This window comes from Oreochromis aureus, linkage group 4 (genome assembly GCF_013358895.1).
Source record: "Oreochromis aureus strain Israel breed Guangdong linkage group 4, ZZ_aureus, whole genome shotgun sequence".
Lineage (NCBI taxonomy): Eukaryota > Metazoa > Chordata > Actinopteri > Cichliformes > Cichlidae > Oreochromis > Oreochromis aureus.
Genome location: NC_052945.1, coordinates 19,835,120 through 19,858,954, shown reverse-complemented (window position 1 = coordinate 19,858,954; position 23,835 = coordinate 19,835,120). Strand labels below are relative to the sequence as shown.

Here is a 23,835-nt window from a genome sequence, read left to right as displayed (position 1 = left end):
TCCTTAAAGTCATATTCTTTTATTGTCTTGACTGTATTTGAAGCTATTTTTATTTTTGTATGATACCTGATTTATGTGGAATATGGCTGAAGTAAACTAAAGTCTAAAAATACTTAGTCAGTCATTTGTTTAATAGTAATTTAACATTATATAATTCACATATAAAACTATGAATTGTAATTTTACATGTTTTAATAGCATGTAGAATAGCATATGTAGGCAAAATATATTTGTCCTTTTTATCAAGAAGCAAAGACGAAAAGGAAAAAAAAGAAAGAAAAAGGGCGGGGTTCGGTGGTTGAAACACCCGTCCCCACCAATGCCAAAACCAAATCTACGCCCTTGCTCACATTATAATGTTTAAATGAAGGGATGCATATTTGTCTTTAGTCTATAGTGAAAAAAGATCATTTTCATTTTTTGGTTGTCATATAGTTTTTACATTTAATACTGACAATGTTAACAGTATGACAGCATGACTGTGTGTCAGCTGTTAGCTATAGTTCACTGATAAATACTGATAAATAATAAATAAAGTCTGGAGACAGACATTCTTGAGCTTCCTTTTTTCAAAAATGAATGCATCAAATAACCACATGCCTTTATCCTAAGTACAAGTTATTCATGCAGTTTTCAGTCAAGTAACATAACAAGACGTGATTTATATTTCAGTCAGTACTATGTTCAGTTTCACATCTGCTTCCTAAAGTGCAACATACTGACGATTTGTTACATAGTGTCAGTGTGTCACGTTTTGGGACAAGAACGTGTTGGTCTTTGAGGTGGTTGAGGAAGTCGTCTCCATAGACAATCATTTGCTTCAGTGCACACAGGATATGAGCATCAGTGGCGTCATCAGTGCTGATTTCTGAACTGTAGTTCTTTACAAGAAAGATGCAGTTCACTGGGAGTCCCAGCAGCTGGCTAAATTTTTCGATCTGAGTGTTAAATAAAATTCAGTTAATTACTAAGTACAAAACAATTTCAGTGCTGAATTTAAAAAATGTAACTTCAAAAATCAAAAACTACCAACAGAAAAGATTTACCTGTTCTTTCAGGTACTTGCTCTTGTAGATGTTTTTGGGATCCTGTTCCGCCTCAGGACAGGCTTCATCAACTTTGGTGAGAATAGCCGTCTGGAGAATGTCTGTTAACACAAAAACTTAATAAGATGTCATGCATTTGTTGTTGTTGTTATTTTATTATTAGTGTCTATAGACTTACATGTCAAAATTATTCCACATAATGTATTAAAATTTTGAAACTTTTACTGTACCCATTTCACTGGCTGTCAGTCTGACATCTCTCAGCTTTTTCAACACTGGTTCACTTAGTATAGACACTGAGCCAGCAGGAACAACAGTGACCAGAACATGAACTCTGTCATTCAGGCTGGGACATGAGCGGTATCCCAGATCGCCCTCTCTCAGTTGTTGTTGTTGTTGTGGAATGAACTAAAAAGCAATTCAACAAGTAGAGATTTGAAAGACAAGAACACTATGTGATTCTGTAAGAATTTGAGTAATACATTATTTGGTAAACAGAGTCTAAATTAATGGTGGTTTTAAAGTGGCGACCAAAATGACAGTGGAAAACAGAACGAACAAGAGTGGAAGCAGTTTTATCATTCCAGGAAAGTTATATATTATATAACATATTATATTTTGAAAAATAAGTAGCAACATAAAACTTCTGCTGAAGTATTTGGGTCACTTCATTGGAAAAAAACAAAGTCTGAAATCTGAAGAATTTTATTTAGGTTCTCAAACCTTAGTGTTCCCTTTTGAGAGTATCTTCTTTAGGTGTTTATACCTTAGCACCTTACAAGTTTCTAGTTAATTTAACAGACATCCAGTTCACTTTATTCGTTCCCTTCTTCCCTTATGGAAGTACACTTACATTTCAGTTCCTTAAAAATATAACCCCTAATGTTCGAGGTATTCGTGACAGTACCAAAAGAAAGTCCATTTTCATTTTCTGTAGACGGAAAAATGCTGATTTGATTTTTCTACAAGAAACTCATTCGTGTGATAATGATGTAAAATTTTGGAAAGCACAGTGGGGTGATCAGTGTTATTTTTGCCATGCCTCTCAACATTCGGCAGGCGTAGTCATTCTCCTTAATGACTTTAAAGGTAACATTATTGAGTCATTGTCTTCATATAAAGGCAGATGGATTATTCTGGTTTTCAAATTGGACAACACCTTCTTTATAGTCTGTAATTTATACAGCCATAACAACACAAATCAGGCCAAATCTATGTGGATACAAGTATCTGAGAAACTTGATTTTTTAAAATCACAATACAAGCGAGCCCACATGATTCTTGGAGGGGATTATAATGATCCTCCAGACGATCTTATGGAGTACCAACAAGAACATCTCAACACTCAAAATTTAAGAGCACTGTGTTTTTCTGTGAACTACTTGCAGTTATAGACGTATGGAGATTCTTAAACTCTGATGCAAAAGAGTTTACCTGGAGCAATGCAGATAGATCTCTACAATCCAGAATTGACTTGTGGTTAATATCTTCTTCATGTTCATGTTCAGAATGATTTTGCTCCATTAACCGATCACAAATTGATCACAATTCACTTAGTTGGCAATAAACAAAGTCAAAGTAATCTACATGGTTTTTGGAAGCTAAATGATAATTTATTGAATGATGATACATTTTGTATTATAGTGGAAAAAATGGCAGAACAGATATTCGGGGATGCCAATATGAATCACACACTAAAATGGGAATTTTTCAAATTCAAGGTAAGAGAAGCAGCAATAAGGCGAAGCAAAGAAATAAAAAAAAGAAATGAATGAATAAAACATATTAATGAAGAAAGATGCTCTATCAGATGATGAAGAAATTAAATTGAAAAGACTAAAGGAAGAAATAGATAAGGCATATATTAACATGGCTAAAGGGACTTTTATAAGGTCCAAAGCAAAATGGCTAGAACTAGGTGAAAGAAATTCTAGTAACTTTTTTGCTCTTGAGAAACGGAACCAAAGAAGAAACAATATATCTGCTCTTAAGATTGAAAATAACATAACCACTAATCATTTAGATATCTCAAAACATGTTGGTTCATTCTACAATGATATATACAAATCGAAATGTAATATCAATGATTGTGACAGATTTATTGAGTCAGTTAAACATTTTGTACCGACTATCTCAGAAAATTTTAAAACTAACTGTGAACGTCCCATAACAAAATCAGAAATTTCAGAGGCCATTCAATCAATGAAAAAGGGCAAATCTCCAGGCAACGATGGTTTATCAGTAGAATTTTATTTACATTTCTGGGATATAATTGTTGATCCTTTATTAGAATTATTTAAGGATTGTCTTAGAAATGTCCACAAGCATGAAACAGGGTAAAATGGTAAATGGCCTGCATTTGAGAGAGATGCAGGCCACCGGTGCGTGTGTGTGTGTGTGTGTCATTCACACACACAGGTGATGGCAAGCTACATTGTAGCCACAGCTGCCCTGCGGCGCACTGACAGAGGCGAGGCTGCCGAACACTGGCCCTCTGACCACCACCGGTAGGTAGGCAAACATGGGGTTAGTATCTTGCCCAAGGATATCTGGCATGCAGCCTGGAACAGCCTGGGATCGAACCACGGACCTTCTGGTTAGTGGCTGACCTGCTCTGCCACCTGAGCTACTGCCAACACACATTATAACTTTTATTCTTAAACCTGATAAAGATCTTCTTATTATAGAAAATCGGAGACCTATCACGCTTTTGAACATAGATTATAAGATTATCTCATTGGTCTATGCCAAAAGATTAAAAAAAAAATCTTGATGAGATAATAGCTGAAACGCAAACTGGATTTATGACCAACCGCCATATCAGTTCAAACATAAGGCTTATTTTTGACCTATTAGACGACTCTGACAACATAGATGATGATTCCCTTATTGTGTTTCTTGATTTTTATAAAGCTTTCTATACGGTAGAACATTATTTCTTATTTAAAGCACTCCAAACTTTTGGTTTTGGTCCAACTTTGTGTCAACTATCGAAATCTTTTATAAAAATATTGACAGTTGTGTTATACTATATCCAAATACTACTAAAAGATTTCCAGTCATGAAATCTGTTCGCCAGTGTTGCCCAGTTTCAGCTTCTTTATTTTTAATTGTGGCTGAACTACTTTCATTACACAGAAATCAGACTGACTCAATTAGCAGACGACACCGCTTTATTCTTAAAAAACAAAGATCAGATTGAAAATGCTATCACATTAGTAGACGAATTCTCAACTGCCTCTGGATTAAAACTAATAAATAAATCTAAATGTGAAATTTTATGTTTGTACCAATCAAATGTCAAGTCTTTATACGATATTCCTGTCAAAGACTGTGTTAGATACCTTGGTATTCATGTCTGTAAGAATGACACAGAGCGTCAACAACTCAACTTCTCTCCCAGGATGGAAAAAAACTAAAACTATATTGAACTTATGGCTCCAAAGAGACCTATCAATTTTTGGTAGAATCCTTTTGACTAAAGCTGAAGGTGTTTCCAGATTTGTGTATCCAGCCCTTTCCCTTAATGTGTATGATTCCAAATGTAAAAATATTAATAACTTGTTGGTTAAGTTTGTATGGAAGAATAAGCACCATCATCTGAAAAAATCATTGCTTTGTGGACCTAAAGATAAAGGTGGTTTTGGCCTTCTGGACTTCATGGACTTGAACTATACATTTAAGGTGAAATGGCTAAAAGAATGCTTAAAATCTCCTGGATCATTATGGCATTTCATTCCACATAACATTTTTAGGAATGATGGAGGTTTACAGTTCTTATTGTCTTGTAATTACAGTATGTCAAAGTTAAAATGTCTACATTTTATCAACAGGCATTGTTGGCTTGGAAACTATGTTATTCAGATAACTTTTCTCCACATAGATCCATTATCTGGAACAATGAATGTATCACTAAAAGGAACAAGTCACTTTATTTGCTGAATTGGATATATATATGTATATATATTGATAAAAATGTAATCTATTTAAAAGACTTATTTGACTGTGAGGGCCAACTACTAAGTTACAATGACTTTCCCTATCAATTTTAAAGATTTTAGCTCAGTAATAAAGTCCGTTCCCAGCGGACTGATTGAGTTGATGAAAAGCTACAAAAAACAGAACACACCACATGCATCCGTTAACACTCTTTATATAAATGGTATTGATCTCTTAAGCAAGAAACCAATAAACATATTAGAGAATGTTTGTATAATGCTAAGAAAATAACTCCAAGAGGGAAGTTTTTTTGGAACACTATTTTTAAAAATATCAAATGGGATAATTCATGACTTGTTCCTTTTAGATTTTTTATCGCAAGCAAAATAAGAGAATTATATTTGAAAATACTACATAACATATATCCATCCAACACATACATTTCAAGATTCTCTGACATTGATAGAAAATGTACCTTTTGTAAATCTGAACCTGAAACTGTAACTCATTTGTTTTATGGCTGTTCATATAGTGCTACATTTTGGAGAGAACTTGAAAACTACATACTGTGTAAAACAACATACAAAGTCAAACTTGAAGGGAAGGACATTATCACTTATTTTGAAACCAAAGAAAAAAATTATGTACCATTGTCAATCTTACTAGGGAAATTCCACATACATACATGTAAATTTCAAATCTCTCTCTCTCTCTCTCTATATATATATGTATATATATATATATATATATATATATATATATATATATATATATATATGAATCTTTGTTTAAAATATCTCCACAGGAGATGATTGGCTTATTCTGAAAGAAAATGATGTACAGTGTAGACGGTGTTGTGCTCGCCAGTCAGAAGAAAAAACGAGACTTGAAAAAATGAAAGTATGTGAACATATTTGCCATCATTGTAGCTTGCAACACAGTGACAGCCATTAGGTCCACTTCCTGGTCTCAAAGGTTGTCATTTCTTTTTAGTTCGACAGGCACATACAACAGGAAAAAGTTTCATACGTACAAGTTTTCAAGGCAGGGCTCTAGACTAACTTTTTGTCACGGTTGCACTGGTGCGCCTAACTTTTTTTCTTTTTTTCTTTCTCCACCAGCACAAAAGTTAGGCACACCCAAATTTTTCAACCACATCGCTTAACACTGCAGTTTTACATGTGCACTTTTTGGGGGGGTAAATTGCTGTCCATACAGACAATATTCATTTGTCAATGATTAACTAACAATCTTGTGCTTGTGCTTAAAGTGCTTTGGCACTCTTTGGCAATATTGTAGACAATATTAAACTTAATCATCACATTGGCCTCCTCTGACGACCTGTTTGCTGCTGCCTGCTGCTGAAAGGCAGTGGGGAGAGGGGACACTTGGACAACGCATTTACCGTGACATATAATGTGTTTTCTGGATACACTGCGCTTTTTCAGCGTTCAAAGATTGATGGCTCCATGTCAGAGCACTGGCTATGAATTTCAGACAGATCAGGCCTTAACTTAACAAGAAAGTTCTTTTCAATAGAATCATTAGTTTCTTTTCAGGCTACTCACTAGGGCTGGGTATCATCACTGATTTCTACAATCCATTCGATTCCAATTCACAAGGTCCCGGTTCGATTCAATTCAATTTTGCCTCAGACAGTCAGAAATATTATAATTCTGATCATTTATCAGTACTGATACATGTGAGACTTCATCAGAATTGTGAACATCACAGCAGATGCCTTTGTGTGAAAGTAACTGAGGATAAAACACAGAACACGAAGGAGATTTTCCTGGCCTGGCTTTTTGTAGCAGATAACCTTAAAAATATTCTGCAATATTCTGCAGTTTTGCATAATTTTAAAAGGTTTAAATTTCTTCAGTATTGAACAGCAGAAATTAGGCTTTCTTGTCCGAGGTCATTTAAGTAAAAAAAAAAAAGAAAAGAAAAAGACAGCGGCCGATAGCGCTGTAAACAACGGTAGTACAGTACAGTTACGGTAATTTGAGATGGGAAACTGTTCTTGAAGTACACACACACAGGGAGAGAGAGAGAGAGTGCTGTGCATGAAGTGTGATTTTATTGTGGTGGAAGCAAAACAGCAAAAGTTAGAGGGAATCAAGGGCGTAGATTTGGTTTTGGCATTGGTGGGGATGGATGATTCAACCACTGAACCCTGTCCTGTTTCTTTTTTTTTTCCTTTTTGTCTTTGCTTCTTGATAAAAAAGGAGAAATATACTTGCCTATATATGCTATTCTACATGCTTTTAAACCATTTAAAATTACAATTCATAGTTTTATATGTGAATTATACAGGGTGGGCCATTTATATGGATACACCGTAATAAAATGGGAATGGTTGGTGATATTAAAGTCCCGTTTGTGGCACATTAGTATATGTGAGGGGGCAAACTCCTCAAGATGGGTGGTGACCATGGTGGCCATTTAGAAGTCGGCCATCTTGGATACAACTTGTTTTTTTCAGTAGGAAGAGGGCCATGTGACACATCAAACTTATTAGTAATGTCACAAGAAAAACAATGGTGTGCTTGGTTTCAACGTAACTTTATTCTTTCATGAGTTATTTACAAGTTTCTCTTTGTTCACAGCCATTGACATGTCGAAGAGGTTAACACGTGAGGAGCAGATCGAAATTGTGTTGATATCTGGTGAACGCAGTAACCGGGTCATTGCAGCAGATTTCAATGCAAGACACCCTACGAGACCACTCATCTCCCATGCTACAGTTAGCAAACTGCTTGCTAAGTTTCGTGAAACTGGTTCAGTGCTGGATTTGCCAAAATGTGGACGCAAGAAAACTGTCACCAATGAAGAAACATCAGTGGCTGTCCTAGCTTCATTCAGCAAGAGCCCACAGCGTAGCACTCGCCGCATGTCACTGGAGAGTGGCATTAGTCGAACATCCCTTCGGTGGATATTAGCTACTCACAAATGGCACCCTTACAAACTCCAGCTACTGCAGCATCTCAACGAGGATGACCCAGATCGGTGCACAGAATTTGCAGAATGGGCAAAACAAAAATTGGAACAGGACCCTCAGTTCACGCAGAAGATTTTGTTCAGTGATGAGGCAAACTTTTATGTGAATGGTGACGTTAACAAACAAAACCACCGCTATTGGTCTGACACTAACCCACATTGGATGGATCCCTCCAAGACTGTTGCAACAACAAAAGTGATGGTTTGGTGTGGTATATGGGGTACAACGATAGTGGGTCCATTCTTCATCAATGGAAACCTCAAGGCCACTGGATATTTGAAATTGCTACATGATGATGTGTTTCCCTCTTTATGCACTGAAGTTGGCACGTTCCCTGAGTTTTACCAGCAAGATGGTGCACCACCACATTATGGGTGCCAGGTCCGAGCATTCCTAGATGAACAGTTTCCTGGAAAGTGGATTGGTTGTCGTGGGCCAGTTGAATGGCCCCCAAGGTCCAATAAACTTGTAAATAACTCATAAAAGAATAAAGTTACGTTGAAACCAAGCACACCATTGTTTTTCTTGTGACATTACTAATAAGTTTGATGTGTCACATGGCCCTCTTCCTATTGAAAAAAACAAGTTGTATCCAAGATGGCCGACTTCTAAATGGCCACCATGGTCACCACCCATCTTGAGGAGTTTGCCCCCTCACATATACTAATGTGCCACAAACAGGACTTTAATATCACCAACCATTCCCATTTTATTACGGTGTATCCATATAAATGGCCCACCCTGTATAATGTTAAATTACTATTAAGCAAATGACTAAGTATTTTAGACTTTAGTTTACTTCAGCCATATTCCATATAAATCAGGTATCACAGAAAAATAAAAATAGCTTCAAATACAGTCATAACAATAAAAGAATATGACTTTAAGGACTTAACAACATTACTTCAGTTATAGTACACCAACATCTCTGATACATTAGCACTAAAGGAACACTGAATGACCTGGTGGGTTTTGTCCATAAAACTACTCATCTAAGATTACCACAAAATTATCAATTTCACCTGTGACCTTGTGTCACCATTGCTCTCTGAGCTTTGTGTTGGTTCTTCTGTCACCTGACAAATAGGACAAACATGACAAAAAGAATAAAATGTGTAGCTGCTTCAGTGTTTCTGTCAATTTGTGCAGATCTTGACTCATCAGTAATGTTTGTAGGGTGAGTGCATTTTTAAAACAATTTGTGCAAACTGCACTACAAGGTGGAATATTTGCAAAATCATGACTACCTCATGATATTTTGTCTCAAAAATTAACCCTATGAATATGTCAGTACCACTAGGATGAAATTATTGTGTCACCAACATTTTAAAGTTAGACATATAATTTTAACAGCCTCTGTAAACTAATATCCTGGCTTGCTCGAGGCTGCCGTTTTCTCTGACAGTTTCAATCAAAATTAGAAATGCTACTCTGGGAGACTGAGATAACTAATAGTGCTGCCTGTTGTGCAGTTAGTTTCCAAAACACGTTATTCATGGTTACATACAATTTTAGACTGATGTGGGCCAAAGCCTAGCATAGCCTGTAACGTTATTATGACGGACACATTTTATGAGTGAGCTTGACTTTAAGTGACTTACAGGTTTCTTTGAAAAATACTTTCTTATATCCAGGTTCTTCCTTTTTGCTGCCATCCTCCTCTCCTCCTTGCCGGTCCTTGCAGCGCAGGCTTGCTGCTGCTAAAACTAAACAGAGCTCCCTGAAAGGCACAGCCAATCACATTGGCCATATTTGTCACATGATGTAGGACTCCAGTAGAGAACGTAATGTAACTCTTTCTGCACCACTGGGTGAATGAGACGTTGACAGATCGTTTTTTTCTTTCTATCGGGGTTGTTTTCCTTTACTCAAAGAGATCAAATTATTGGTGGGGACAATTCAATAATTGCTGTATATTGGTGGGGACATGTCCCTTCCGTCCATGCCAAATCTACACCCTTGGAGGGAATTAATGACGATATTTATCAAATGTAAAGCGTAGTTTGGATCTTCTTTTGCTGCTGGTTCAGTGAATTTTGGTTCGAGAGAGACAAAATCTGCTGCTGAGAATCTAGCGCAAAAAAGACATAAACACAGCGTGGACCCCACGCATCAGAATCAGTGAGCTGTCGGCTTTCAGCCCCAACGGGGCTGAGAAAGCCGAGAAAAAGAAAGCTGATTCTGATGCGTCGGGTCCACGCTGTGTTTACTTCTTTGTGTGGAATTCGTGTACCTGCTCTCATTTACTGTTTGGTGGTTGTTGAAATAGTTTTGTGAGCTTTAACCTGAGATTCAGGCGTTTCTGGCAAAATACATTTATATTTAAAAGTCGATTCAGGATTTAATAAATCGATATCGCTTTATTCAAACTACCCACCTCTCTCTGTCCGTCTGCACTTTCAACTGGACCACAGCCAATCAGAGATGTCCCGCCCCTGACTATCTCTGATTGGTTTAGACCACGATAGGGGCATAATGTGTGTCTGCTGTTGACCACACAGAGACTTTCAGATTTGCATAGACTTCTTTTTTTGTTACTCGAACAGTGGGTCGCATGGGTGCGACCAATGATTTTTTTTAGTCGCACCACTGAAAAATTTGGTTGCATTTGCACTCTAGAGCCCTGCAAGGTAAAGATTATTTATAATTCTGTCAACAAAATGCTTAAACTAAATTCTGCATTCATAAACACAATAAATGATGAATGACCATTGTGACAGTATGGGAACTTTTTTGGCATGCTAAAACTTTATTACAAGCATGATAATTTTTTAAAATCATTTTTCCCTTAACCTTCCTGTCGTGTTTGGGTCAAATCTAATCTTAGAATTAGCACCTCCGTGTCTGAGGCAGTGGTGCTCAGTTCAAAAGTAGGAGTGGCCACTCTGTGTCAGGGATGAGATGCTGCCAACGTGGAGGAGTTGAAGTATATTAGAGACTGAGGGGAGGGGGAGATTGACAGATGGATTGAGGTCCTGTCTGCAGTGATGCAGACGCTTTATTGGTCTGTTGTAATGAAGAGAGAGCTGAGCATTAAAATATAGCTGTCCATTCCACTCATGTTTTATGAAACAGAAGTTTTATGTAGCTGCTTATTTGTCAAAACGTGATATCTTATATAATATATAACTTTCCTGGTATGATAAGACTGCTTTTACTCTTGTTGAGGGCTCTGTTCTGTTTTCTGTCATTTTGGTCGCCACTTTAAAACCAGAATTAATTGAGACACGATTTACCAAAATAATGCAAATTCTTACTCAAATACTCAAATTCTTACAGAATCACATAGTGTTCTTGTCTTTCAAATCTCTACTTGTTGAATTGCTTTTTAGTTCATTCCACAACAACAACTGAGAGAGGGTGATGTGGGATACCGCTCATGTCCCAGCCTGAATGACAGTGTTCATGTTCTGGTCACTGTTGTTCCAGCTGGCTCAGTGTCTCTACTACAGTTTTTTCTGAATGCTTAAACCCTAACTGTGATTCTTATACCACAATTTCCAAAACTATTAATACTTATAGCAAAACCACTCACTGAGTTTGCAAAACTAAAAGCACAAACACTGCTTTGCACTCAGTTTGCCATTTTGTAACATACACTTTGCAAACCTGTAGCTACAATCCACTGCACAGCACTCTTTTTGCAGAACTGTAAACACAACTCACGGCTTTACACTCAATTTCCAAATGATCAACGCACTCCTAGCAAAACTATACACATTATTTACACTATTTTGCCAACTGTCTGGCACACTGTCACATGTGAAAACTTCTTTAGATAATTAGTTCACTTTGCAATCAGCCTAAGCACTATAATACAGGTAAGCTGTGTGTGTGGAGTACAATGGAGGGAGCAGGAAGAGTGAGAAGTAGAGGAGGCCGAGGAAGAGGACGTGGAGGTGAAGAAGTAGGACGAAGAGGACGACAAGGACAAGGAGGAGCAAGAGGATGACGAGGAGGGGGGAGAGGAGGACGAGGAGGGGGGAGAGGAGGATGAGGAGGCGGGAGAGGAAGGGTAAGAAGAGTAAGAAATAGAATTGCTGATGACATCAGAGCTACAATAGTGGACCATGTAATCAACCATGGAGTGACCCTGAGGCCAGCTTCGGCCAACGGGTTCAGCCTAACTCGAGCTGCTACACTGTAGCAAGCATTATAAGGACATTTTGAAATGAGAATCGGTTAGTACAGTCACTCTGCACTAAGAATCAGAATCAGAATCTGAGTCTTAGTGCAAAGTGACTGTACTAACCGAGAATCGGTTAGTACAGTCACTTTGCACTAAGATCTGTAGCACTGCCATATTCTAATGAGAAACACAACAATACCATAGATGTAAAATTCCAGAAGATATTTTCCCCGCTGCCTTGGACTAGAGGACATTGCATGTGATGTAGACAAAATTTTGTGGCCAGATCCACAGAGATGACACGATGTAGACTGATTTCTTTTTTTTTCCTCAGTGAAATTACTATTTTGTTTTGACTTGGAGATAAACACTTGTTTGTTTTGATGTGTGTGAATAAACACCAGTACTTGAAGTTTGGATCCCTCTATGTTTATGGACCTATGACAAAAGTATGACCTCATCCTGACATGGCCTACCTTGTGCACAGAGAAAGCAAAAGCCAGATGTGTGTTTCATTCATACCATCAGTGTGTAGTTGGTGCATTGTGTACTTATTGATATGATGGCTTATGTTAACTGTTGGATACGAAAATACCATTTTACAAAGGTGTGTAGAGTTAAGCAAGGGTTATTCGCTTTTACAAGAAAACTACAATGTTTTGCTGATTGGGTGAAGAGTTTTCTTATTTGTGTGTAGAGTTTTGCAAAAATAGCCAATAGTTACAAAAAATGTGCTCAAGCCATCAGAAAAAACTGTAAGTGAAGAAGTGTTGAAAAAGCTGAGAACTGTCAGACTGACAGCCAGTGAAATGGGTACGGCAACAGTTTCATAATTGTAATACATTATGTGGAATAATTTTGACATGTAAGTCTATAGACAGTAATAATAAAAATAACAACAACAACAAATGCATGACATCTTATTAAGTTTTTGTGTTACAGTTTTTTCTGATGGCTTGAGCACATTTTTTGTAACTATTGGCTATTTTTGCAAAACTCTACACACAAATAAGAAAACTCTTCACCCAATCAGCAAAACATTGTAGTTTTCTTGTAAAAGCGAATAACCCTTGCTTAACTCTACACACCTTTGTAAAAATGGTATTTTGGTATCCAACAGTTAACACAAGCCATCACATTAATAAGCACACAATGCACCAACTACACACTGATGGTATGAATAAAAAACACATCTGGCTTTTGCTTTCTCTGTGCACAAGGTAGGCTATGTCAGTTTGAGCTCATACTTTTGTCATAGATCCGTAAGCATAGAGGGATCCAAACTTCAAGTACTGGTGTTTATTCACACACATCAAAACAAACAAAAGTGTTTATTTCCAAGTATAGGATTATTTGCAATCGCCATATTGACTATATGGGTTTCTTGGTCTGCAGTGAACATTCTTCCTCTGCCCCAGCATCTGGTCGTCTAGCAATTCTGTAAAGTAACAATTTCAGTATTTTTACAACAATGGTATTGTTGTGTTTCTCATTGGCATATGGCCGTGCTACAAATCTTAGTGCAAAGTGACTGTACTAACCGACTCTCATTTCAAAATGTCCTTATGATGCTTGCTACAGTGTAGCGGCTCGAGTTAGGCTGAACACGTTGGCCTCCTCTAATTCTCACTCTTTTAACTCTTCCTGCTCCCTCCACTGTACTCCACACGGACAGCTTACCTGCATTATAGTGCTTAGGCTGATTGCAAAGTGAACTAATTCTCTAAAACAGTTTTCACATGTGACAGTGTGCCAGACAGTTGGCAAAATAGTGTAAATAATGGCCATAAATGTGTATAGTTTTGCTAGGAGTGTGTTGATCATTTGGAAATTGAGTGTAAAGCCGTGAGTTGTGTTTACAGTTCTGCAAAAAGAGTGCTGTGCAGTGGATTGTAGCTACAGGTTTGCAAAGTGTATGTTACAAAATGGCAAACTGAGTGCAAAGCAGTGTTTGTGCTTTTAGTTTTGCAAACTCAGTGAGTGGTTTTGCTATAAGTATTAATAGTTTTGGAAATTGTGGTATAAGAATCACAGTTAGGGTTTAAGCATTCAGAAAAAACTGTAACAGACATTCTCCAGCTGGCTATTCTCACCAAAGTTGATGAAGCTTGTCCTGAGGCAAGACAGGATCGCAAAAACATCTACAAGAGCAAGTACCTGAAAGAACAAGTAAATCTTTTCTGTCTGTAGTTTTTGATTTTTGTTTTCCATTTAGTTTTGAGACCTTTTACAAATGTTAAGTTACATTTTTTAAATTCAGCACTGAAATCGTTTTATACTTACTAATTAACTGAATTTGATTTAACACTCAGGTCGACAAATTTAGCCAGCTGCTGGGACTCCCAGTGAACTGCATCTTTCTTGTAAAGAACTACAGTTCAGAAATCAGCATCGATGACGCCACTGATGCTCATATCCTGTGTGCACTGAAGCAAATGATTGTCTATGGAGACGACTTCCTTAACCACTTGAAAGACCAACACGTTCTCGTCCCAAAACGTGACACACTGACACTATGTAACAAATCGTCAGTATGTTACGCTTTAGGAAGCAGATGTGAAACTGAACACAGTACTGACTGAAATATAAATCACGTCTTGTTATGTTACTTGACTGAAAACTGCATGAATAACTTGTACTTAGGATAAAGGCATGTGGTTGGATTTGATGCATTCATTTTTGAAAAAAGGAAGTTCATGAATGACTGTCTCCAGACTTTATTTAATATTTATCAGTATTTATCAGTGAACTATAGCTAACAGCTGACACACAGTCATGCTGTCATACTGTTAACATTGTCAGTATTAAATGTAAAAACTATATGACAACCAAAAAATGAAAATGATCTTTTTTCACTATAGACTAAAGATAAATATGCATCCCTTCATTTAAACATTATAATGTGAGGCTTCATTAAATCCCAGTACAGTCTGACATTTAGTTGGATATAGTCTTGTTATTTTACTTTGTATGGAAAATTTTAAAAACATTTAGCCAAAGCTACTCTTATATTTTAATATGCAAAAATCTTTGTTATGATTTGTGGATTTTTTTAATGGGCTGTGTCATTTTGTCGTAAAATTATTTAAAATAAAGCTTCACAGACAGAAACCAAAGCAGAGTTTAGAGTTTTTGTTTATGTTCATTGTTTCTCTCTATGTTTTCCCCTTCTGTTGGTATTTTGGTGTTTTGGTATTTCATGGCTTCAGTAGTTGTTTTTAATTACTTCCTGTTCTGATTGGATAATTAGATAATGTAGTAATGGAGAACATATTCTGCTCTGGAGCAGGTTATGTTCTACAGTAGAGATAAGGAAGTAAGAAATCATCACCTACTGACCAATTTTCTGGAAAACTGTGTCACCATGTATTGAATTTCTGCCACAGAAATACTCATTTTGCTCCCTTGGACACCTGTCTGAGGGAGTAAAATGCAGATAGTATAATTTTTCAGTGTTGTCTAATTTCTTTGTTTTCCTGATGATCAGCAAGAAATAAAAATTGTTAGCAGCAACTTTATAATTAGATTTTTTTCCCTACTGGCTGCAAATATTTTAACATAATTAACTCAAAATTGAGCAACTTTTTGTTCTCGCTGCCCTTTTATCAAATTTGGACATAGTTTCATTTACATTTTAAGTCATTTTAATTCTAAATATTTAATCCTTATTCTAACGCTGATAAACAAAACCAAGTCTGCAGCGAACAGAATAAAAACTAAAAGTTATTTTCAAGCATTAATTTGATGAACTATTGGGTTCATTATCCATCACATTCTTCCATGTCTTAATAAAAGAGTTGGTAAATTAATAAGTCTTCGTTTTTGCCAGCTTTCTTTCTTGCCTTCAAATCAATGACTGACCATGTTTTCTACAGTCATTGCTTCAAATAGCCTAAACTTTATTACAGTTTTTTCTGAATGCTTAAACCCTAACTGTGATTCGTATACCACAATTTCTAAAACTATTAATACTTATAGCAAAACCACTCACTGAGTTTGCAAAACTAAAAGCACAAACACTGCTTTGCACTCAGTTTGCCATTTTGTAACATACACTTTGCAAACCTGTAGCTACAATCCACTGCACAGCACTCTTTTTGCAGAACTGTAAACACAACTCACGGCTTTACACTCAATTTCCAAATGATCAACGCACTCCTAGCAAAACTGTACACATTTAAGGCGATTATTTACACTATTTTGCCAACTGTCTGGCACACTGTCACATGTGAAAACTGTTTTAGAGAATTAGTTCACTTTGCAATCAGCCTAAGCACTATAATACAGGTAAGCTGTGTGTGTGGAGTACAATGGAGGGAGCAGGAAGAGTGAGAAGTAGAGGAGGCCGAGGAAGAGGACGTGGAGGTGAAGAAGTAGGATGAAGAGGACGACAAGGACAAGGAGGAGCAAGAGGAGGACGAGGAGGCGGGAGAGGAGGACGAGGAGGGGGGAGAGGAAAGGTGAGAAGAGTAAGAAATAGAATTGCTGATGACATCAGAGCTACAATAGTGGACCATGTAATCAACCATGGAGTGACCCTGAGGGAAGCTGGCCAACGGGTTCAGCCTAACTCAAGCCGCTACACTGTAGCAACCATTAAAGTTAATGGTGAGGGGAGATGACCTTTGGATAACTAGGATATGTGGTTAAATAGTTGTAAACATATATTGTGTGGCAGGAAGTCACATACACAGAGACACATACACACACACACTCACGAGGTCGGCTGAACATCTTGCCGGACTTCCCTTGCTAGGAAGTGAGAACCGTATGGAGTGTTTTGCTTTTGTTCACAGTGATGAACCACTGGTCATCCGCCAATGTAAGGAAAAGTGAATCTATCTATCTATCTATCTATCTATCTATCTATCTATCTATCTATCTATCTATCTATCTATCTATCTATCTATCTATCTATCTATCTATCTATCTATCTATCTATCTATCTATCTATCTATCTATCCTTCTAGCTACCTAGCATAGGCTATCCAAAAATGATAAACTGCTGTCCAAGAATATTGCAGTGGATGGCAATATTACAGCAGCCCTGAAAAATCAAATACTCTGCAGACTGAACTGAGACACACTGAAACGAAGCAGAGGATTCTTTGGTGATGTGAGGGAGAAAAAGATTCAAGGGAATGTGTGTTCAGATCACATGATTCATATATTACTGCAGATACATGTTTACTATTGTTTGTTTACTGTTAGTCACGTTACTGTCTCCCCTAAATCACTTTATGTTGGTTGACCTCTCAGGTCTGCCACAGAAATACTCATTTTAAATTAAATAAAATCTATCAGTTGAAAATATTCAACTGATAGATTAAAAAGCTGTAAAGAAAAAAAAAAAAGAATAAAAAGAAACCTTTTACACAATTTTATAGATGAGATTTTTAATTTACTTCCATTCATAAACTTAACCATGTCCATGTCTGCACAGTGTTATATTTTTAGGGGCTGGGATGGCTCAACCCAAAATGATATTTTTTTTTGATGCGGGCCCCGAATCCCATGAAAATGACACAAACACATCTCAGCAACAGATCACAATTTTACAACTGTGTCAGCACAGCCACTGGGTACCCAGTCTGCTAGGATCTGTTTCTGCTTTTCACAGTTTTACTGCCACTCAGTAAGTAGTTGGTGTCTTCACCAACCATAGTAATCTGCAAGGAAGTTTCCAATCCAGCACTGACCGGTTTCATACTAGCAACTGCCAGCAGCCACTCACCACAGGTGGTTGCCAAATGGTTCCTAGGCCTGAGTGTCCAGGAAGGAAAATGATGGAGTGGTGTATAATCTTTGAGAAGGAGAGATGCAGATGTTACTTTTGTTTTTTATTAAACAAAAGGACAAAAGAATTCTCTTAATCTCTTAATATGAGAAATCATATTAACATCTACAAGAAGTATAATATGAAAGCAGTATAGTTTTCTTACACAATTAGATGTCTGTTCAAAGGTTGATAGATACAAGAGCAAAACACAAAAACTGAAAGCCAAGTCTACAAAGCAAACACAGAAACTTTGTCATTCAAGCAAAAAAAAGACCTGAAGAGTTTCTAGTCTAAGGGTAAATGCTTTAGGCAAGGAAATTAAAATCAGCATGCAAAGAATTACTACTTCCTGTTCACACCCAAAAGTCATTTTAACACAACAATAAACAAAGTTCAGCAGGTCTGCACGTTGTTGACGTAGTCCTCTCCAAAGTCAATCATCCGCTTCAGAGCAGCCAGTATCAGTGTGTTAACGTCATCATCTGTTTGGGTCTCAGAGTGGTAGTTCTTGACAGGAAAGATGCAGTACAGTGGAATACCCAGTGACACACTCACTGTCTCCATCTAAATTTCAACAGTTTAACATTTGTTAGCATTTATTTTACTTGAAATTTACGTGAATTAAACTGTTGGTAAATAAATAAATAAATAAATAAATAAATATTCCAGCTAAAATACAGAAAATTTAAAACTTAAAAAAAAATACCACTAGAAAAGTACCTGTTCCTTCAAGTGGGAGCTTTTATACACATTTCTTATATTTCCTTTGACTTCTGGACAGGCTTCATCAATTTTGGTGAGAATTGCCATTTGGGGAATTCCTGTCAATACACAGAATATCAGAGTTGAGGTGATGTTTGTCAGCTTATTTAATTCAATTGAGTTTATCCTATAACCAAGCCTGGCTCTTACCCATGTCCCTGGCTGCAAATCTGACAGTCCTCATCTGTTTTATTATATCATCACTCAGAAGTTTTACTTTGTTGGCATCGATCACAGACACTAAAACATGAACTTTGTCATTTAGAGTGGGATCCTTGTTGTACTCATGATCATGTTCAGATAACGAAGATCCAGGATTGAACTGGAAAACAATCAAATCAGTTAAGCAAATATATACAAATATGTTTCAGACATAGATATATATATATATATATATATATATATATATATATATATATATATATATATATATATATATATATATATATATATATATATATATATATATATATATATATATATAAATAAAGAGAGAGAGAGAGTGCAATTGCACATCCCTGTTGGAACAAATGTATCCCATCCTCTGATTTTTTAAATCTAACTTCTAACTAACTGTATCTAACTGTATGTGTTATTTGAAGCCATAATAAAATAGTGTCATTCTATACACCATTAAATAGTGTCTGCAAAATTGCCTTGAACTTCATGATACCTTGTAACCATCCTTCATGTGCCCCTTCATGGCCAATATGATGTCTTCCACCTTAACTCCTCTGTGCTTCTCAATGCCCATGATGTCACTGAAGGCAAAAGAATAAAAAGTTCCTGGTCCTCCTTTTTGGATTTTGAAAGTTTCATACTGTAAAACAGAAGGTTTTAACTATTCTGATAAAAGGGTTACCTGATCACTGAAGACTACAAAACTGGTTTCTGGTTTAGTATAAGACTGATATCTGTAAGAACAACTATGGACAAAAGTAAAGTGAAACTAATCTGCAGACAGAGATTCAAAAAGCAAAAAAAAAGATCTGTCATGCTAGTGCAGACTACATCCTAGGACTTTTGTAGTGCTAATCTTTACTGTGCTGTAGTGGAAAGACTTTAGTTTCAGTTCACTAGTTTTGTTGCAAATTGCATGACTTTTGTTTAACAAATTGCACAAAATACATGAGCTTGACTAAACCATACTCGAATTAAAACATACTGTTTTAGTGAAGCTCGCTGCAGAAGTTGCATCTGCCAAAGCTCTTGAGGTCATTCTGCCTTGTAAAAGAGTGTCAACTGAGTTGATGAAGCTGGACTTGCCGGCACCACCTGGTCCATGAAGAAGAATTCTGAGGTGCTGGAGCTCAGAGTTATGAGGCTTGTAATTTTTTATGTACTGGAGATCATTGTTTTTGCCACTGTTCAAAGAAGAATATTTATGAAGTTAAAGCCAAGAAAGTCAAACTGATAGTCAGTGGTGTAGATATGTTGGGATTATGGTGCAGATACAGTGGTGAGACTATGGAGGATGTTGCAAACACCAACAAGAACAGGGAATTAAGCTGACAACAACCAATTTTTGCAAGTAGATTATTTATGGCGTTTACGTGGCAACAAAAAGCCCATTAAGGGTCAAACACTCACTTCCACTTCATTTTCCTCCATTCCTCACTTAAAACTGAAAGAAATGCACAGAATTGAAAAAGAAAACAAAAATATATATTTTAAAGAAAGCAATTAATAAAAACGTAATTATTTCTGATCCTTTTGATTCTATTGTGTTATGTTTTATCTTACTCTTTGGAGGGTTTACAGGTCGAGACTTTTCTCCTCCCATTGCTGGAAAACATTACAGCACAATAATAACATCTATACATATGCATTAAAACATTTAGAACATAGCACTCTTTGCTTAAAGATTTTTGTGTTGTATTAGACTTGTAGCAATACTTTCATTGGTACATGTCTGGCAATCAAACTGAGGAACACAATTCACTAATACATGTGTTTTAATTAAAAATGAATTTAAGGGAATATTTATTATGCTTGTAATACAGTTTTAGCATGTCAAAAAAAATTCAGTTCCCATATTGTCACAATGATCATTCATCAGTGATTGTATTTCTGAATGCAGAAGAATGCACACTTTAGTTTTCCTTTCAGTTTTAGCTTTTTGTTGATAGAATTAAAAATAATTCTTACCTTGAAAACTTGTACCTAAGTAATTTTTTCCTGTTGTATGTGCCTGTCGAACTAAAAAAAAATGACGACCTTTGAGACCAGGAAGCAGAACTAATGGCTGTCACAGTGTTGCAAGCTACAATGATCCAAATATATTCCCATAGAGCAGTGGTTCCCAAAGTGGGGGGCGCGCCCCCTAGAGGGGGCATAGAGCCATTGCAGTGGGGGTGAGGTATGAATAAAATAAAAGAATGCTTGGACACTGCTAGCATAATGGACAAGTTTTTGATGGGGCTCTCACACAAGTGCAAACCAGAAGATAAAGCATCGCCAAATATGCTTCCAAACCAACTTCCTTCCAAGCCAAAGACTAGAAAATGATGAAGCATATCTTGCTTTTGGCACCACCTGCACAACGGTGGTGCCAAGGTAGGTATCCCCGACAGAATTTGTTTCCCCTGCGTCACTGAGCTGTCCAAATCATGGACAAACAGTGTCCCACACTCTTGATTTTTAGATCACAAACACTTCATATAATGAAATTTTGGAGATGTTAGCTCTTTATATAGTAAAGTTACAGTGGGATACAAATAATACCTGGCTGATCCTGCCACAGTTTGTTAGGTAGTAGTTTATTTTATTGCAACCTGTAAATTAGTGCAGTTTACTTTTATTTGTGTAATTGTTTACAAAATGTTTAAGGTGTGAAAACAAACTGCAATTGAGTTTGAAAACAAAATATGGGTGTGTGTGGTTGGAGGATGTGTTTGTGGCGGGGGGTGGATTCTTGCAAAACAAACAGGGAGCCCAGCGAAAAAAGTTTGGGAACCACTGACATAGAGGTTAAGTGACGGGAGTGACAGGAAAGGTAAGTAGCTCATGCTGTAGGTGGCTTCAGACGCCGGAGATTTGGCGGAAAGAAAGCAAATGGCAGCTTAGAATTTAACAAACGTTTTTTTCAAGCTTCCATTATACCAAATATACAAATCAATTGTCATATAATTAACCACTACTGCTTAATCATCTCCAACACCCTGGGGGACAGCAGGGAGAGTTTAGACGCTCTCCAAGATTACATCGACCGGTGCTTCGAGGGTAGTTATGAAAAGGCCCAGAGCGCATCTTCACATTTCCTAAAATCTCATCTCTTTGTCTCAAAATACTAAACACAAAGTGTAAAATTCAAGCTACACTCACATAACCTTTAACTTGTCTTGCAGAACCAAACATTTGACTCAAAACTCAGCATCATGCCTCTGTGCTAGGTGAGGCCACAGGACTTCATCCACATCACATGCCATGATCTCCATTGCAAGGCAACAAGGAAAGTGTTTGGCAACTGTTTAGCATGCCGAATTCAGCCCTGGCAAGATTCCACTCCTATCTTCTAGCGGACGAGACCCCAGTGCGGCAGAGGTATAGGCGTATTCTCCCCTAAGAATATCAGGCCGTAAAAGCCCACATTCGACAGTTTCTTGAGGCCCAGGTAATCAGGGAAAGTAGTAGCCCCTTTGCTTCACCCATTGTGTTGGTAAAGAAAAAAGATGGCAGCCTTCGCCTCTGTGTGGAATACCGGGCTTTAAACAGTAAGACCCGCAAGGACGCCTTTCCCTTGCCACGTATTGACGAGTCACTCAACGCTTTATCCGGTGCCCACTGGTTTTCCACTCTGGACCTTGCAGCAGGTTATAATCAAGTCCCTGTTACAGAAAAAGACAAAATGAAGACTGCATTCTGTACTCCATTTGGGTTGTTTGGGTGGAATAGGATGCCCTTTGGGTTGTGCAATGCCCCAAGTACATTTCAGAGATTAATGGAGAGGATCTTTGGAGACCAACACTGTCAGTCATTGTTGCTCTGTCATTGTGTTCTCTTCTACAGTAGAGGAACATGTAAGTCGCTTGGATGTGGTCCTGGGACGGTTGCAGCGAGAGGGTCTCAAGGCTAAGTTGGAAAAGTGTTCCTTTTTTCAATCTGAGGTGAGCTATTTGGGTCATGTTGTGTCGAGGGATGGTGTTTCTACCGACCCTAATAAAATTGAAGCAGTTTCTAAGTGGCCTAACCATGTCTCTGAGTTGCGTTCCTTCTTAGGCTTTGCAAGGTACTATCATCGTTTTGTTGAGGGATTCGCAAAATTGGCCATCCCCCTACATCGCCTATTTGCTGAGCTGACTGGTACCAAGTCCAGAAAACCCGGTGTACAGGTTTTATCTGCAGCATTGACAGATGAATGTGAGCAGATCTTTGAAGGACTTAAACAGAGGTTGGTGTCTGCTCCAGTTTTGGCTTATGCCAATTTTTTCTGCCGTTTATCTTAGAGGTGGATGCTAGCTATCAGGGCCTAGGTGCAGTGCTGTCCAAGAACAGTCAGGGAAGATCCGACCTATAGCATATGCTAGCCCCGGCCTTCGTCCTACAGAGTGTAATATAAATAATTGTAGCTCTATGAAATTAGAGTTTCTGGCCTTGAAGTGGGCTATGACTGAAAAGTTCAGAGATTATCTGTTGAGGCAGAAATGCACAGTATATACAGATAATAATCCCCTCAGTAATTTGTCCACAGCCAAGCTGGGCGCTACAGAACAGCACTGGGCTGCACAGCTTGCCGCCTTTGATTTCACTATCAAGTATAGACCTGGTCGAAGTAATAAGAATGCAGATGCTCTCTCATGGCAACATCCCGCTACAGTTACTTCAGTTGATGAACTAGGCATAGTCTCTGGTACCCCTCTCCCTGCCCCTTTGCAACAGGTTTTTGGTATGAAACCACTAACTGAGGCTGTTCAAGCCACTATCTCAGTCTTTCCAGGACATGCGCCATCTGACCTTCGTGTTTTGCAGGAGGCTGACCCTATTATTCAGTAGTTTCTGAAGTTTTGGATGCGGGGAAGGGGGCCTGATGCAATGGAATGGGGCCAAACCTCAAGGGAAGCCCTCGGGTTGGTCAGGCAATGGCGTAGGCTGGTGGAGCAAGTTGGCGTGTTATATCGTAAGGTCTCTCATCCTAGGGGAGAAGAGATGCTTGCGGGTGCTGTTGCCCAAGTCACTGCAG

The 23,835-nt window shown here is 37.7% G+C and overlaps 2 protein-coding genes across 2 annotated transcripts; both read right to left on the bottom strand.

The window, feature by feature from the left end:
- Positions 1 to 385: 385 nt before the first annotated feature.
- LOC120440065 (interferon-induced protein 44-like) lies at positions 386 to 9,785 on the bottom strand. The gene is made up of 4 exons (XM_039611661.1): positions 9,588 to 9,785; positions 1,277 to 1,454; positions 1,047 to 1,147; positions 386 to 938 (listed from the first exon to the last, which is right to left on the bottom strand). Exons 1-4 carry the CDS (start codon positions 9,639 to 9,641, stop codon positions 669 to 671), a joined length of 603 nt encoding a protein of 200 aa, XP_039467595.1. The 5' UTR covers positions 9,642 to 9,785; the 3' UTR covers positions 386 to 668.
- Positions 9,786 to 18,234: 8,449 nt separating this feature from the next.
- LOC120439768 (interferon-induced protein 44-like) lies at positions 18,235 to 20,844 on the bottom strand. Its single transcript, XM_039610785.1, has 8 exons — positions 20,805 to 20,844; positions 20,400 to 20,441; positions 20,247 to 20,280; positions 19,822 to 20,020; positions 19,330 to 19,476; positions 18,807 to 18,978; positions 18,615 to 18,715; positions 18,235 to 18,458 (listed from the first exon to the last, which is right to left on the bottom strand). Exons 2-8 carry the CDS (start codon positions 20,437 to 20,439, stop codon positions 18,288 to 18,290), a joined length of 864 nt encoding a protein of 287 aa, XP_039466719.1. The 5' UTR covers positions 20,440 to 20,441; positions 20,805 to 20,844; the 3' UTR covers positions 18,235 to 18,287.
- Positions 20,845 to 23,835: the final 2,991 nt, after the last annotated feature.